This window comes from Aspergillus versicolor (genome assembly GCF_001890125.1).
Source record: "Aspergillus versicolor CBS 583.65 unplaced genomic scaffold ASPVEscaffold_3, whole genome shotgun sequence".
NCBI classification, from domain to species: domain Eukaryota; kingdom Fungi; phylum Ascomycota; class Eurotiomycetes; order Eurotiales; family Aspergillaceae; genus Aspergillus; species Aspergillus versicolor.
Genome location: NW_024467526.1, coordinates 212,979 through 226,529, shown reverse-complemented (window position 1 = coordinate 226,529; position 13,551 = coordinate 212,979). Strand labels below are relative to the sequence as shown.

The 13,551-nt window shown below is 51.8% G+C and overlaps 7 protein-coding genes across 7 annotated transcripts; 6 read left to right on the top strand and 1 right to left on the bottom strand.

Annotated features, from left to right (window-relative positions):
* The first annotated feature begins 45 nt into the window (after window positions 1–45).
* ASPVEDRAFT_39019 (uncharacterized protein) lies at window positions 46–2,153 on the top strand. The gene has a single exon (XM_040811821.1). The coding sequence runs from the start codon at window positions 216–218 to the stop codon at window positions 1,857–1,859; it is 1,644 nt and encodes a 547-aa protein (XP_040665383.1). The 5' UTR covers window positions 46–215; the 3' UTR covers window positions 1,860–2,153.
* A 681-nt stretch (window positions 2,154–2,834) lies between these two features.
* ASPVEDRAFT_81218 (M20 family metallopeptidase) lies at window positions 2,835–4,094 on the top strand (the record flags this gene model as incomplete). Its single annotated transcript, XM_040817000.1, has 1 exon — window positions 2,835–4,094. One exon carries the CDS (start codon window positions 2,835–2,837, stop codon window positions 4,092–4,094), a length of 1,260 nt encoding a protein of 419 aa, XP_040665382.1.
* A 777-nt stretch (window positions 4,095–4,871) lies between these two features.
* Window positions 4,872–6,090, top strand: ASPVEDRAFT_128068 (uncharacterized protein; the record flags this gene model as incomplete). Its single annotated transcript, XM_040806513.1, has 3 exons — window positions 4,872–5,572; window positions 5,619–5,714; window positions 5,766–6,090. The coding sequence occupies 3 exons, from the start codon at window positions 4,872–4,874 to the stop codon at window positions 6,088–6,090; spliced, it is 1,122 nt and encodes a 373-aa protein (XP_040665381.1).
* Window positions 6,091–6,365: 275 nt separating this feature from the next.
* Window positions 6,366–7,468, top strand: ASPVEDRAFT_69974 (alpha/beta hydrolase; the record flags this gene model as incomplete). Its single annotated transcript, XM_040816048.1, has 2 exons — window positions 6,366–6,431; window positions 6,479–7,468. The coding sequence occupies 2 exons, from the start codon at window positions 6,366–6,368 to the stop codon at window positions 7,466–7,468; spliced, it is 1,056 nt and encodes a 351-aa protein (XP_040665380.1).
* An 891-nt stretch (window positions 7,469–8,359) lies between these two features.
* Window positions 8,360–9,520, top strand: ASPVEDRAFT_883251 (uncharacterized protein; the record flags this gene model as incomplete). Its single annotated transcript, XM_040818285.1, has 3 exons — window positions 8,360–8,507; window positions 8,557–8,918; window positions 8,962–9,520. 3 exons carry the CDS (start codon window positions 8,360–8,362, stop codon window positions 9,289–9,291), a joined length of 840 nt encoding a protein of 279 aa, XP_040665379.1. The 3' UTR covers window positions 9,292–9,520.
* On the bottom strand, window positions 9,369–11,216 carry ASPVEDRAFT_39017 (FAD-dependent oxidoreductase). Its single transcript, XM_040811820.1, has one exon. It carries the CDS (start codon window positions 10,977–10,979, stop codon window positions 9,588–9,590), a length of 1,392 nt encoding a protein of 463 aa, XP_040665378.1. The 5' UTR covers window positions 10,980–11,216; the 3' UTR covers window positions 9,369–9,587.
* A 777-nt stretch (window positions 11,217–11,993) lies between these two features.
* On the top strand, window positions 11,994–13,395 carry ASPVEDRAFT_128238 (uncharacterized protein; the record flags this gene model as incomplete). The annotated part of the gene is made up of 5 exons (XM_040806528.1): window positions 11,994–12,170; window positions 12,226–12,352; window positions 12,409–12,532; window positions 12,587–13,032; window positions 13,082–13,395. 5 exons carry the CDS (start codon window positions 11,994–11,996, stop codon window positions 13,393–13,395), a joined length of 1,188 nt encoding a protein of 395 aa, XP_040665377.1.
* Window positions 13,396–13,551: the final 156 nt, after the last annotated feature.

Below are 13,551 nucleotides of genomic sequence, written 5' to 3'. Positions count from 1 at the left end.
TCTAGGAATAGTCTCCCCCACTGTTGTTTTTCCTGCAATGGCACAGCCATTTTGCGTTTCAGATATAGGCCTGAACTGGTCCCTAGCTGGCCTCTTGCCCTGCAGATCACTCGACAAGGCCTTGATAGGCGCATTCTGCATAATACCATCAGACATCTGGTCGTTGCCAAGTTCCTAGTGTGTCTGACAGTACTCTCAGGCGACTCAGATTGATTATGGCGGCATCAACGTCTGCAGGTCCTATATATCCCTCGCAGTGGCACGATCCTTCGTTATTCATATATTTACCCCTCTCCAAGGCGTGGAAGCTCAATATGGGTATGAGATCGCTTATTGGGATTACGGTTGCCCTTGCAGCAGGGATTACACAGGCTGTAGAGATCGATGGCTCGGATCCTGTTACTTTCACGTCCAAGGGCAACCCTATCTTGGCTGATGGCTCATGGTACTCTGGCGACCCTGCACCGCTTGTCGTGAACAACACGGTGTACATTCTCAGCGGCAAGGATGATGCACCACCGGATACAAACTCGTTTGTGATGCCTCAATGGGGCATGTTTGAGTCGGCCAGCCCTGACCCGGCGGGCTCAGAGTGGACGTTATATCCCAACATTGCGGCGCCATCTGAAGTGTTTTCCTGGGCATCTGAGGGCACCGCATACGCAGCTCAGGTTGTTCAGGGCCCTGACCAGAAATTCTATCTGTATGCGCCCGTGACGGAGGCGAACTCGCCCAACACCGACCCATTTGCTATTGGGGTTGCTGTATCCGACAGCCCTACAGGGCCCTATGAAGATGCCCACCCGGACGGTCCGATTGTGTCCCAGTCAGTTCCGACAGGGAATGACATCCAGAACATTGACCCGACCGTCCTTGTTGACGAAGATGGAAGCGTTTACCTCTACTTTGGCACGTTTGGTCGTCTTCTGGGGTACCAACTCGACAGCGACATGACCACGATTACCGGCGATGTCATTGAAGTCGACACATCGACGTTGACTGGGTATTTCGAAGCCCCGTGGCTGATGAAGAGACAGGAGACATATTACATGGTATATGCCGCCAACAACGCGGGCGCGGATTCGCCATGCACGCCGACTTCCTACCACGCATGCATTGCATACGCCTCCTCCTCGTCGCCACTTGGCCCGTGGACATTCCAGGGCGTCGTGCTGCACATCGTCTCCTCCACGACCTCCCACCCGGGCGTCGTCGAAAGCAATGGGAGCTGGTACCTTGTCTATCACACTGCGGACGCAGAGGGCGGATATCATTTCCGACGCAGTGTGGCCTTTGACGAGCTCACCTGGGACGATTCGCAGTCTCCCCCGACCATCAATACTGTCAAACAGACATTTGCACCACAGAGTGACCCAGAGCAAACGCGCAACATTGCGGGCGCAGCCAATGCGAGCTCTGAGAATGCAACCCCGATTCAATATTGGGTGGAAGCTCTTCACGACGGCGTTATCAGTGTCAACCCACTTCCACCGGACATCTGGAGTTCGTATGACGGCACGAACTCTCTCGGGGAGAGTACTGTGGTGTATTCCTGGGACTCGGCAGTGACGCTGAACGGTACGGCAATGGTCTTTTTCGCGGACCAGCCGGCGGGCGCATCGGAAGGCGTGGCGCCCCCGACTGCATGGCATGTCGAGTATTTGGAGAATGGATCTTGGACGGAGGTGTCCAATAGCTCGCCCTATCCGCTAGAGGTCTCCGATACTCCGGTTGAAGTGGGATTTGACCAGATAGAGACAACGTCCATCCGTGCTGTCTTGTCTGCATCCGGGGGAAGCGGGGGGTATGCGGGCGTGGGAATCAAGGAATGGTACGCTTATGCGCCAACTGCGCAGTAGCTGACAGTGTATCTTGCTTAGCTATCTAGTGGCATGTATACTATTCTTACCCAGTTCGCGGGTATATTACTGAGCCTGGTATTGCACGTACGGTGATCGAGAACTGATAGGCATTGTTTTGAAGACAGTATCTCATGCACTGGCATATTATTAATGAAAAATTCGGTGTTTGATGCGAGAAAGTACGCTTAGGCCTTTCAGTCGCCGAGGATCTGTGCACCACATGGGCCGGACTCGTGTTGGATCCCGAAATCCAAGCTTCAAGGCTCGGTCGAAGGGGTCGGCGAAGGCTCAGCTGCTTGGACGTTGGAGAACTTTCCTAGTCCCCGCGGTTGGATGATCATCCTAAATATCTAGCAATTTTACTCCAAATCGCGTTGAGAGACCGTAAGGAGCGAGTAATGCACTTATAGATACTAGAATACAGGATCATTCATATGTTGCTATGCTATCAACGCCATCTACAGTCTGTAAGCGGCCCTAATGCCATCCTACTACATATCCAAGACGAAATGACACTGCACTTTAAACCTGAAGTTGCTGATCAAGAACAGATTACTCCAATTCGAATCAGCCTATAGGTGTGATGTTCACAAAAGCAGACAGGCAATCCCCGCAGCACTTCTGGTTACATCATACCAGCCTATATAGGAAATACATCATATAGCGGAATTAGACCTCACGGACGATTGGACCCTGAGAGCGGGCTCCACTGAGCTAATGCAGTGACTGGCGATACTGGAGTAATATGTCCTCCATTCTGTCAATGGAAAGGTATAGACTGCCGACTTTTCCGGAAGATGGCTGTCTATAAGTATCTGCTATTTCTTGTCTGCAGAATAATTATCAGAGCACTTGGTTTCGATACTAGTCTCCAGAAACATTCAAAATATTGCCATTATGAGGTCTTCTTTCTTTGTCGCCCTGGTATGTTGCGGTTCCAGTGCGATTTCGCTGTCGATAGACAGACTGGCCATGGCAAGGAACAGTCTGAGCCCAGCCAAAAGAGACGACACAGCGCCAGCTCAATATGAAGACCAAAGTCTGAAGGGCATCATCGACGACTCCCCCTTCCTCTCGTTCCATCGGGACATCGTTCAAATCCCCTCTATCTCCAAGGATGAAGCCAAAGTTGGCACATTCATCGCTGAGTTCCTGGAGGCGCATAACTTCACCGTGGTCAAACAACCCGTATCAACCAGCTCGAGTGATTCGAAGGCTGACGAAAAGGCACCGTTCAACGTGTTCGCCTATCCATCTGGCTCCTCTCCCGAGGATTCACAGGTCCTTCTCACAAGCCACATTGACGTTGTCCCTCCATATATCCCATACTCCGTGCGCAATGGCAACAAAACCGGAGACTCCAACAGTGTGATCGTATCTGGCCGCGGCTCGGTCGATGCAAAAGCCAATGTCGCTGCTCAAGTCTTTGCTGCCTTGGAGAGGCTTTCAGAATCGCCCTCAACGCCTCTCGCCCTCCTCTTCGTCGTGGACGAAGAAGCAGACGGTATGGGGATGCGCACCTTCTCGGCGAATAGAACCCTCTATGACCCAGAGAGCAGCAAATATCGCGGCATCATCTTCGGCGAACCGACAGATGGCGCGCTTGTTTCTGGACACAAAGGAACACTGGGATTCACGGTGCGCAGTGTCGGTCGGGCTGCACATTCGGGGTATCCATGGCTTGGATCGAGTGCAATCTCGTCGATTCTTCCAGCATTGTCCTTGCTGGATAAGTTAGGGGATATCCCTCCTCGCGAGGGTGGGCTGCCCAGTTCAGAAAAGTATAACCGGACAACGGTGAATATCGGCCTTATAGCAGGCGGCGTGGCATCGAATGTAGTTCCTGCGTCTGCGAACGCGACCGGACTAGTTCGACTGGCAGCAGGAACTCATGAAGACGCCGCAGAGACTATTACCTGTGCCGTGCGTCGTTCGGTGGCAGAGATCAAGGACGCGAATGTGACGGTTGAGTTTGAAAAGGACGACAAGGGCAATGTCCTTGGATATCCGCCCCAGAATCTCGATACAGATGTCCCTGGGTTCCCAATCGCAGCAGTTAACTATGGAACAGATATTCCAAACCTCGAGGTGGCCAGCAATGTGAAGCGGTACCTTTACGGGCCTGGGAGTATCCATGTGGCCCATTCCGACCATGAGGCCCTTACTGTGGGGGAATTAAAGGATGCGGTTAAGGGGTATAAGAAACTAATCGATGCTCTCGCCTCTGATTGATCGGCCTCAACGGTCAATATGCACAGCTATGATGTTCACAGGGACTGATCTGTCAATGAGCCTCCATATCGACCATAGTATACCGCAATCATCCGTTGGTGTATAGCCACTGAACGGAGTTGAAATACCATACGTATAACTACCGCTGTATCCTGCAGACTTAGCTCTTCAAGTAATCATTTAATGCCTACCCTTGATTTCAGGTCGGGTAACCTCCGTTGCGGGTCCATTTGAAGCAATTAATGTGTCATCCTGAGCTCACGAGCCAGGCAGTGTCTTCACAGGTGCAGATCTAGCTATTTTAAGAGTCTCAGAAACTGTTCAGAGGCAACGAGCTCCGCGGATACGGTGATGAGCAGTGCAAATCGCTGTAAGAGGGAGAGTGGGATCTGTCTAATTGCATCTAAATGATCCTAATCCACCGACGAGTCCACTTCGAGTCCACTTCGAGTCCACCACGAGGCTCCACGGCCAATAACCACCATATCGAGCCTGGTGCAAAGCTTATTCTGCAGCGCTGATCTTGTATACGAGCCCTGCACCACTGAGAGGTGTGCAAATGCGTTTGGAACCATTGGGTGGCGGTTTCTAGTGGAGTTTTATCGAAGCCCCCCACACATCGCTCCTACTGTTGACCCCTCGGACTTGGAACAGGACCGAGTATAAAACAATAATGACCCCTATCATTGTCGCTGTCCGCTGGCAATCAATGAACGGCTCCATCGGAGCCCACTTCACCACCCCGACCTTTCGACGTCCTCTTGTCTGCGCGTCCAGATGGACAGCTCCGACCTGACCACCCCGGCCCTCGAGCCACCCCCGGGGCACTCCAGCAACCTCGAAAATCCTTTCTCGCTGGGTGTTTACTTCTATGCCACGGCGGCCGTGGCGCTGGTGCTGTCAACGATTGCTGTGGTCCTCCGAATTTTCATGAAAGCGCGAGTTCTGCGTCGCGTGCAGCTGGAAGAGTACATTCTGGCGCTGTCTCTGGCCGGGTTCTACGCCTTCACTCTGTTGATGGTCACAGCGACAAGCTTTGGGGAGGGGATTCACCAGTGGAATGTGTCGGTTGCAGACTTCAAGCGCGTGGTGGAACGAGCGAATGTCATCGAGATCATCTACTGTCCGACCATCCTGGGGGCCAAGGTGGCGATGCTCCTGCAGATGAAACGCATGTTCGTCGTCAGCAAGAAGGGCAAGCTCTACTGGCTGCATGAAGTTCTGCTGTGGACCAACGTGCCCTGCTATCTCGCCATCACCCTGAGTTTCATTCTGGCCTGTGTTCCACGTCAGAAGCTCTGGGAGCCTGAGCTGCCCGGCCGCTGCATCTCGTCGAATGGCTCGCTCATTGCCTCGTCCGCCATCAATGTGGTTTCCGATATCACGATGCTGCTTTTCCCGTTGATGGTGATTACGCGACTGCAGCTCCCTACTCGAACCAAGATGATCCTGGGGATGGTATTCGGCACTGGAATTCTGTATGGTACCACTCTTCTTTCAGCTGAGCAGGACTAACCTTACTAGGGGCTGTATTTCCAGTGTCTTCCGACTTGTATACGGTGTGTTTCTGGCCAACACAAGCGACTTTACATGGGCGATTTCCCCTGTTGGCCTTTGGGCGTACGTACCCTCCCCGCTGCCACTCCTAGTCTTGCTAACCCAGACAATCAGCATCGCAGAAGTATGCTCCGTTATCCTGTCTGGTGCCGTCCCCATGATTCCAGGGTTCGTCAAATTCGTACGAGGACAAGAAGGGTCTGGGTCAGGGCCCTCGTATGTTGCCACGACCTCACGACGAGCGAACACCGGGAACCTCGTCTCACATGGGAAGTCTGCGGTCGATCAGACTGACAAGGGAGTATATGATCAATATTACGAGCTTGGGGTCATGAATGCTGCCCATGCCAGTGTGACGTCTCTCATCGACGGACGCCAAAAGCCCGGTACGAGGACGAGCATTGTCAAGACGGTCCACATCCAAACTGGATATGAATAGGAGATGTGATAGTATAGTATAATTATTTAGAGACTTTTACTCAATGACTGCTCCTCAAGACTTACTTGGTGTAGATCAGTAATTCTGGCTGTATCAGAATGATCAAGCATGAGTCATGATGAGCCTGCATGATGCCGGGTTGCCTAATCCGGCACTGCAGTATATAACCCTAACAAATCCCATCAATATCAGAAACCAGACAAAATCAAAAAGAAAGCTGAATGAGCCACGATATAGACACCACTTGTACCATAGGCACCTGTTCAACTTCAGCAATGGACCAGTATACCACCAAGGAGGATGTCCTCAGGCTAGCAGCTGTCGACCCAGAGCTTCAAGAGGTAAGAGCCACAGATTGTTTTGAATATTGTCTAATATGAATCATCAGGCTCTCAAACATACCCCAGCTCCATCGATGGGCATGTCGCTGCCCGTCGAGCAGCTGCGCGAAACAGTGTCCGCAATCGAGAAGAAAGCATACGACTCCTGTCCAGCATTCGACACGCAGGAGAGTGTCATGAATATCCCCATGCGTGATGGACACCAGAGCGAACTGCACATCGTCAAACCAAGAAATTCTTCCTCTGCAAACCCCGTCGTTGTTCTTGTATTTGGGGGCGCATTTGTCATGGGCACCAACATCCAGTCCATTGCCTGGGCTCGCACGGTCGCATATCTGTATGGCGCCACTGTTGTCCAGCTTTCGTATCGCAGAGCACCAGAGCACAAATTCCCAGCTGCCCCGAGCGATGTTTGGGACACTGTCCAGTGGATAACAGAGAATCAGTCGGCTCTCGACGCAGACCTGACCAAAGGATTCGTCATCGGGGGTGGATCAGCTGGTGGAAACTTGTCCATCGTCACAGCGCATCGGGCCGTGAAGGAGAAGCTCTCGCCGCCAATTACAGGAGTACTGGCCAGCATTCCGGTGTGTATGAGTGAAGAGACCGTGCCCGAGAAATACAAGGAGCTGTGGGTGTCTCGCGAGCAGAACGCAGACTCCTCCGGAAACCCTCTACAGGATTCTAAAGGCCTTGGATACGAGGTTCTCTACGAGCAGGACTTTCTGTCAGAGGACTTTTCGCCGTTCAACTCGACTGCGCCATTCTCGGCTATCCCGCGGACATATGTGCAGGTCGCGGGCCTCGACCCTCTGCGCGACGACGGCATCATATATGCAAAAGTATTGAGAGACAACGGTGTTGATGTCAAGCTAGATGCTTACCCTGGAATGCCTCATGGCCATTTTAACCTCTGGCCGCGGTTGCAGCAGTCGATAAAGTCGCAGGAGGATACTATTTGGCATTTTGGATGGCTTCTACGTCGTGAAGTTCCTAGGGAAAGGGTCGAAGAGGTCGTGGCCATGATTGTATATTAGAATATTTGCCAGTCACAATAGACTTCATTTACTTCTATACTCTGCCAATGGTCGCCGTATCGGCGTCTCTGGCTTGTGGATATCACCTGCAACCCCTCGGGGACCAGGATTATTGGCACGGAGAACAGACCAACTCTAAGTTCACTCTAGTGAATGCTTCAGTGTACAAATGGCCGTATTCCAGTTAGAAGATAGCCTGTGGTAAGGCTATCATGGGGAAGTCAAATCCCAAAAGGCCATTGCTTGGAAATGAACAGCTATATCAATGCTAACCGCGATAACATGGCAGAGTACGGTTTGATCCCCGGCGTTTTCATTCTCGCAGTCAACAGGCTGTCAGCATAGTTTCCCTAACACTCAGTGACTGTGATTGTACTTGGCCTCTGCCTTGCAAGATCCAACAGAGTGAGTGCAACGGGATATTCACATCTAATGATTCCTTTCACATCAACTGCTACAGTTGTCTTTTATGGTTAGGTAGTCTGCTGAATGGCTGGACTGTAATCATTCACTATCCGTGCCTTCCTGCCCACCCAGTAGTGATGAAAAACGTGTGGCGCACCAACAAGATAAAAGGTGGTGGGTGGGCAGGAAGGCATGGATACATCACATTAGGATAATACACATAATTCCGCCTTGGGCCCTTGATATGTGCACTGGCCAAGCCCTCATAAAACCGAGTTGTTCTTGACCAGAGCAAGTTCCTTTATTAGAGAGACCCGTCTCTTCTGTTGCCTTTACCAGAGGATGTGGATTTCGTGCAGAGTCATTCAAGTATGTTGAAAGGGCGTGTATTGCATTGTCCAGCACATAAAGCCGTTTGTTTGCTGGCGTTTCTTTGATTTGACTCGATTGAATCAGACTGGGGCTTCTATATCAACCGTCGACACCATGAATCGCCCCAAGAGTAGTGTACCAAGTTTCGACCACCCTATGCTGGAGATGGCTTCTATCCGCTCGTACTTCGAACCCTTTGCGCCAGGGAATGGTGGCCATACACCCTCTACCAAGGGGCCAACTCGAATTCTTATGCTCCATGGTTCGTAAAGCATACCCCCATTCCTTAGAATTTACTAATAATGATCCAGGACATGGTCAGTCAGGTCAATTCTTTTACCACAAGCCAACACGCCTGATAGAGACTCTGCATGAAATCGCCCTTGACAGAGACACGAAACGCTGCTCGGACCGAATCGAGCTCTTCTATGTTAACGGTCCGCTATTGGCCGGCGAGGGCCCGGAGTCAGATATATGGACTTGGGGCCAGGGCGACTTCGAGGCTGAAACGCATATCTGGGGACTTGATGCCTCGATTAATAAGATCATGGACGTCCTTGCAAAACATGGTCCCTTCGACGGGGTTATAGGGTTCTCGACCGGCGCCAGCATCGCAGCCATTATAACATCCTTACTGGAAGGCAATCGGAGAACGAGACTCGATATAAACCAGGTATGTAGAAATGGAATCCACGGGTAGGTGTAGTTCTAACCAGGTGTTTTTGCAGACACGACATCCTCCATTTCGATTCGCAGTGTGTTTCAGCGGCTTCATGCTGCAGCATCCAGACTACAGATCATTCTACCAACCCCAGATCAAAACGCCAGTCATGCATTTTATAGCGGAATATGACACAATGATACCGGAGGGGCTTACCCGACAACTCGCTGCCGCTTGCTCGCAGAGAGAGGTTCAAAAGTTCAAGGGCACACATTACGTCCCCCGTCAGCGTGAGGAGGTCGTACATGTCAGTGAGTTTATATTGCGACATCTGGGCTGGCTAGCCGACGAGGCGGGGTATATTACTTGTAGTAGTGATGGGTGATGATGACCCTGATCGGGGTTTATATCTGTGGTGCTACTCTGGCTTCTTTTCTTTCAGTATACAGACCAAGAGATATAGCTGTGAATTGGTATCGGCAGATTGTTGGATTATAATAAAGTATCATGTTTCAAGTGTATCCGTAACCGCACCTCATACTCCCTAATAAGTATATCGAAAGTTCAGTTTCTCCTTACGACGCCATATTTTCAGACTAGGCAGAGTCCAATATACCCACGATGCTGAGATCACAAGTAGTTTAAAGCGACTGGCTTGCTTCTAATATAGTCATATCATTTCTAAGCCGAGACACCCAGTCTCAAATGCTCGTGGCAGAACCTCCTACTCTCCTCACTGATATCAAACCCATTGATCCACATTCTTCCCCCCGGCTCAAACGTGCTTTTGCAAGCTGGATCAGGGGCCGGTTTCTCCTGCAGGATCTTCTCTCTAATCTGCTCCTGTACAAGCTCCGCTAACTGCGCCCGCTGCTTATCGCGGATGGCTTTCCATTTCGTATCTCGAGCAATCTGCTCTTCGCCATCCGGAAGGGTCATATCAACGGCGTTTCCCCGGCTGATGCTACGCAAATGCTCTACGCGAGCCTGGCGGAACCGGCTCCATGTGTGTATCACCTTGGCCAGATCCTCCTTACATCTTAGCTGTCCCACAAACTCCGCCAGACTGGCGGTATCCTCCATCGCCATTCCCGCCCCCTGTGCAGCATGAGGAAGGAGGGCATGCGCCGCATCCCCAACCAGCGCGACTCTTCCAGATGTACTGACATAGCTGGGGATCGGGCCGACCTCACCCAAGGTCCAGGAGACACACTCCCCGTCTTCAACAAGCGAAGCCAAGGCGCGCACTTCCTCACACCACTCCGATACAAGCCCACGCATCATGTCTAGATCCGCAGGGTGATTCCACCTGCCCAGAGGCACCCCTTCGCTCGGCCGCGGGACCCCAATGACAAGGTTATATAACTCGTTCGAGGCGACCGCGTACGCCAACACGAACATGCCCGGTCCTACCCACGATTGCGTCTCTGTCGAGGACATGAGCGGCGCCGTAACGGGGTTCGAGAGCATCCGCGATCGCGGAATCACCGCCCGGTAATGATGCTCGCGATACGGTGTCGGGGCGATGTCCTTTGATGCCGGCAGGCATCGTCTGGTCCGGGACCAGATTCCATCTCCTGCGACTGTGAGGTCTGCCTCGAATACCTCGCCATCTGCCGTGTGGATGGTCCCACTTTCGTGGTCCACGGATGCAACGGACTTGCCGAATAAAACGGACACGTTCGGTTGCTGCTTTAACCGGTCGAACAGGATTTGCTGTAGGTCTGGTCGGTAGATCTGGCACTGGGGCCAGCCGTAGAGCCAGGTGGTGGTAGGGTTGTTCAAGTTGAAGGACAGCTCTGCGTTATCTTTCCAGCGACGGATGGACATGTGGGACGAGTGGCAGGCCACCTTCTCCAGGGCTGGTGTTAGGCCCCATTTGTCGAGGATGCGAGTGCTGTTGGGGAAGAGCTGCAGGCCGGCGCCAAACTCGCTGAGGAAGGGGTTGGACTCGAGGACCGTGATCTGGTGGTGAGGGTTGCTGTCGGAGAGTGCTATGGCCGACGAGAGACCGGCGATGCCAGCACCGATGACATTGATCTTCAATGGGATGCCGGGCTGACTGGGAGACATGGTGGTGTGCGGAAGTTCAGAGCAGCGCTTTTTAACCAGGGTGTCCTTTTCTAAAAAAAAGGGTCCTGGTGGACTTAACGTGGTTGCTGGTTGGGTATGGATATATGGCACGAGCGCATGAGACGACGCTGTCTATCCCCGCTGACGGCCACAATAAACAAACGCCTGTCGCAACAACTGCAGTGCGTTTGTAGATGTATCACAAGTGGCTGGCTGAGATCGCAGGCCGTGCACGAGCTTGGTAATAATCGGCGGTTCGGGGTGCAGAATTGGCCTATGAAGGTCCTCCTACTCACGTTGACGTGGTCAGCTCTTCCTCCATATGCAAGCTTTGGAGGATCGATCGCTGCATACTTTGGTTGGCATTTAGCTCAACTGCCAACCGAAGCCCTGTGAGTAAACCAGCGGTATGCACCCCTTCTACCAATATTGGCCACTCCTCTTCCTCCGCTGCAGGCGGGAGGGTCTCGACAAACGATTCAGCAGAGATCTTCTACCCTGTGGCCAATCCAGTTCAGTTTCCTCTGCTTATACGGGACCCATGTCAGCATCATGCGGGTGACTGTTTTGACTCTCCGCTTGTATCTGGATCTCGCCTCGGTATAGGCGAAGCTAATGCGGATCTCTGCAGCCACCACCTGATGAAGATGCTCTGTATCGTCGATTCTCAGGTACAGTGGCCCAGACAACTGTTGGCTCTTGCATACCGCCATTTCTCACCACGAGATGCGTCTTGTTGTGGAGCATAAGATCCAGTGCACTTTTGGAATCCGTCTTCCTGCCCAGTCTTGGTGGCATCAACTATCGATTCGAGTAGCGCCACAAAATGCAGGCAAAATGCAGGCCACTTTCGAGAGAGGGGTATTGTAATCACAATTAATTGTTAGGAATTGAAACACTGGCGACACCCGCCTTTTTTGTTGACAGTCGATATATCCTCAACTCTGCCAAACTGCCCAGAAAACCATCGCCGATGAGCTGATCCAAAATTCTTGATTATAACTCACATTCATCATGGCGATCGAGGAGCATTATGATCTTTCTGGCCTGACCGCGAAAACCGTGGAATCAATTGGTGCATACCAAACGGCCAAAACCGAACAGGCACGACTGGACGCCGTTGAAAGTACTACGAGACTTCTTCGAGCTCTAGAAAATCCAGCAGATGCAGTCTACAAACTGTTCGCTTCGGTATGGCCCAGATATCGCTGATATCCCACTTAGCTCTAATGTCGTGGACCAAAAGCCAGCCGTGCCCATGGCCGTCAAGACTGCCCATGACCTGGGTGTCTTCGCGCGGTTATCCCAAACCGCCTCTTCTGTCACCTGCAAAGAGCTGGCTGCAGAGAGGAGCGCTGACATCCAGCTTGTAGGTAGGTAATTCCCATATTTCCATTGGCCACCGTGCAAATACTGATCGCATTTGCAGAGCGGATCATGCGAGTTCTTGTTTGCAACGGTTTCGCCAGTGAAGTGAATCCCGGTCAATATCAGCCAACTGCCCTGTCAAGGCAAATGACGGAGAGGAAAACGATTGGGACAATGGACTCGCTGTAAGTGTGCTCGACTTCTGCCACTACCGACCATCTCTGGTCTAACACCAGCAGTTTCGTCGACTTTTTACCCATCATCCAAAAAACACCGGAGTTCCTTCAAAAGTCCGCGTACAAAAATCCAGGGGATCCCAAGGATGGGCCATTCCAACATGCATATAATACCACCGGTACCTGTTGGGACTGGCTGGCTGAGAACCCGGACGCACTCGACCGCTTCAATACCTTCATGGAGGGCGGCCGAGACGAGACTGCCCATTGGGCTGACTGGTTTCCTGTTCAGAAGCAGTTGCTGGATGGAGCATTATCCGACCGTCCGCTGCTTGTTGACATCGGCGGGGGGCGTGGTCATGATATTGCTGGATTCAAGGAGAAATTCCCATCGGGGCCTGGTCAGCTTGTACTGGAGGATTTGCCGTCGGTCATCAAGGACATTCAACAGCTTGATCCTGATATTCAGCGAGTCGAGCATGACTTTTTCCAGCCTCAACCTGTTAAAGGTTCGTTATGCTCACGTTCTATTCTCCTACGTTCTAACAGATACTGTAGGGGCTCGTGCATACTACTTCAAGCACATTATGCATGACTGGTCCGATGATCGTTGCCGGACCATTTTGAAACATACGATCGCTAGTATGGATAAGGGATATTCCAAAGTTCTGATCGAGGATTACGTCGTTCCTGACCAAAATGCCGGACTAAAGGAGGCCTTGACCGATATAATCGTCATGGCATGGTGCCCAGGAATTGAGCGGACTCGACAGGGATGGATAGATCTTCTGCAGTCAGTGGGATTAGTGGCGAAGAACTTCTGGCTGCCTCAGGGGCAAGCGAAAGGCATTATCGAAGCCGAACTGCAGTAGATGCCAGATGCAGCGATATCCAACGCCATCAGATCCTGGTTTGTGTACCTTAGCAGCTAGCTTCCCAATACACATCCACCTGATTTTGTCGCGTAAATCCTTAACGCATTATCTCCTTCTTCAAGATCCTTACATTATCCTGACTCTAAACGGTGT